Source organism: Panicum hallii, chromosome 1 (genome assembly GCF_002211085.1).
Source record: "Panicum hallii strain FIL2 chromosome 1, PHallii_v3.1, whole genome shotgun sequence".
Classification (NCBI taxonomy): Eukaryota; Viridiplantae; Streptophyta; class Magnoliopsida; order Poales; family Poaceae; genus Panicum; species Panicum hallii.
The window spans coordinates 7971013-7973671 of NC_038042.1; the positions used below are offsets into that span (position 1 = coordinate 7971013).

General features: G+C 50.8%; 1 protein-coding gene across 1 annotated transcript; it reads left to right on the forward strand.

Moving 5' to 3' along the window:
• The first annotated feature begins 858 nt into the window (after window positions 1–858).
• LOC112902041 (RING-H2 finger protein ATL39-like) lies at window positions 859–2178 on the forward strand. Its single transcript, XM_025970940.1, has one exon. It carries the CDS (start codon window positions 1298–1300, stop codon window positions 1838–1840), a length of 543 nt encoding a protein of 180 aa, XP_025826725.1. The 5' UTR covers window positions 859–1297; the 3' UTR covers window positions 1841–2178.
• The last annotated feature ends 481 nt before the right edge of the window (window positions 2179–2659 follow it).

Sequence of the window (2659 nt, forward strand, 5' to 3'; positions counted from 1 at the left end):
ACCATGAGCAGGTGTGTGCTCATGGGGTGTTCCTTGTGGATAGGCATCATGTTATTGTCCACTTGCTCTGGATGCCTCTGGCCCAGTTCTGCCTAATTCTCTTGTCCCCATCATCACTCAAAAAATATTTTGCCCAGTTTCTTGCAATCTTGGCAAATCTGTACAATTCCACGAGCAACTTCAACAGGATGAAGAATCCGGAGGCGCCGCCGCAGGGATGGTAAAGAGAAATACAGAACCCTTCTGATGACTACAATATTTCACAGATTAAAAAATACCAAAGGCCCTAATCACCCCTAAGTGAACCTGTTCTTCGATAATTGTTTAGGACTTAATTCAGAGTAATCAAGGGCACAACCATCATTATGTCTTTGATATGGCCGGCCTTGTTTATTGTCTTTCATTTTTGTCGACACTCTAAATTATCTATAATATGTTTATGTCATTTTTAAAGTTATTGGTATTACCACCCTACGAGAGGGGGTCAACCTCGGATTTGCTAACACGCACAATACTAAGCTTTACACTGAGTCTGTGTCATATTAGTTGGACTAAAATTTTATTAAAAAAATAAAAGCAAATGAACTAAATAAAAAAGTAATTTTATAAAACCATCTGAACATTATAGGTCCTTGTAAAAATGCATGTTAAATCTAGTTTATTTGAAAGTCACCGATCCAGCCACCCCCCCCCCCCCCCACCAAAAAAAAACCCTCACTAGCTCACTTCCCATAACACATAACAATAAAAAAACAAACCCGAATGCAATTAACGATAATCCCACTATATTACTATGGAGCTATCGATGATCGGGTCAATCTAAAGCTCCAAATCTATGTGCCTTTTTTTCCCAGATCCAAATCTGCGTGCTCACTGCCACTCCAACCCATTGGCAGGATGGCAGTACCGTGCCCAACCGCACCATTCGTGGCAACAAAAGCCCGCTCCCCCTCAAGCTTTCCCCATCCATGAGCAGTGAGCACCTGATGAGCACACTGCACCAAACCGCAATTAACTAATCGCTTAGTCCTCACCCTAATCGCTTGCATAATCACAGATCCTCCCCTATACAAATTACAAACCTCCCGATCATTCCAGACCACCAATCCGAGCCGCACCACTGATCCCCAAATCCACATAACAATTCTCTCCTCGCACCAACCCGGCGACCAGTCGAGCGAGCCCAGGAAGAAAACGCGCGCGCGCGCCACGACGCCGTGCTCCTGCTCTGCGCCTTGCTTAATTACAGCGGCGCCATCCCAGCTGGTGGCTAGCTGACGACCGACCAAGCAGCGGCATGTCCACGGTGGACGCGACCGGGACGCCGCCGGCGCCGGCGGCGGGCCGCGGCAGGTGCTGCACCTCCGGCGCGACGCTGGAGCTGGTGGGCGCGTTCACGGCGGTGTGCCTGGTGCTGTACGGGGTGATCCTGTACATGAACTACCTGTACGTGCGCTGGAGCGGCCGCGACGGCGTGCACCGGACGGACTCCGGCGCGGGGCTGCCCGCGCGGAAGAGGCCCGCCGCCGGGCTTGACAAGTCGGCGCTGGCGGCCATGCCGGTGCTCACTTTCAAGGCGGCCGCGCCCGGCGGCGAGCCCATGGAGTGCGCGGTGTGCCTGAGCGCCATGCAGGACGGGGACGCGGTGCGCGCGCTCCCCGGGTGCCGGCACGCGTTCCACGCCGCCTGCGTCGACGCCTGGCTCTGCGCGCGCGCCACCTGCCCCGTCTGCCGCGCGCGCCCCGCGCTGCCGCCGCCGCAGCAGGCGCCCAAGGCTGGCGCCAAGGCGGCGGCGGCGGGGTCCTCCGGCAGGCAGCCGGACCTGGAGAGCCAAGTATAGCGCGGCCACAGCGCTGACCGTGTGCGAGCTGCTAAGGTAGGTAGCTGTTGCGTTTTGTTCCCAATCTGCTGTCTTCTTCTTCCTCCTCGAAGAGAGTCGATGGATGATTGGCTGTAGATAGGCTCCCTGAGTACATAATTTTGGTGTCAAATTCTTGTACTGGGATGAACAATGTCTGAACCATGGCATGTAATTCCGCTCGTGCATTGTTTGTCAGTGAAAAGTTTCTCTGAAAGCACTGTATTATAATAGCAATTAGCATTTTACGACAGATTTTCTGAGGATCCTGCAATATTTTGCATTGCATCTGAACACTTGTTTTTCAGTTTCCGTGTCAAGTTCTCTTCTTGAGAAAAAAGTCTGTCAAGTTTGTCATGACTCTCTGTGTTTCAGAAAGCATCCTGGTCAATGGTTGTTCACTTGTTCCCCAAATCCCTTTCATCTTACTCATTCCCTTGATTCCTCAACCAAAATCTGCACACAGTTAAGCGGAGTTATTAACCAAGCAATTAGTAGCTACTCTCTCGGTCCCAAATTACAATTCATTTTATCGTTTTAGTTTGTATCTAACATAGTGTAATTTAGAATGGAGGTAGCAGCTCATAGTTGCATCGTGGATAATCAGGTGGATGGCTGATCCAATGCCCGGCTGAAGGGGACATTGGAATACCACTGGCTGATGAGTTTGTCTAGTGTCTCGTTCGCTTGTGGCCAGATCGATGCGATTGAGGCATCAGCGGCACTGTCACAGCGACATCAAATGATTGTTTAACCTCGTGTACGGCATAATAGGGTATTATTGAGCAATTATCGACAAAA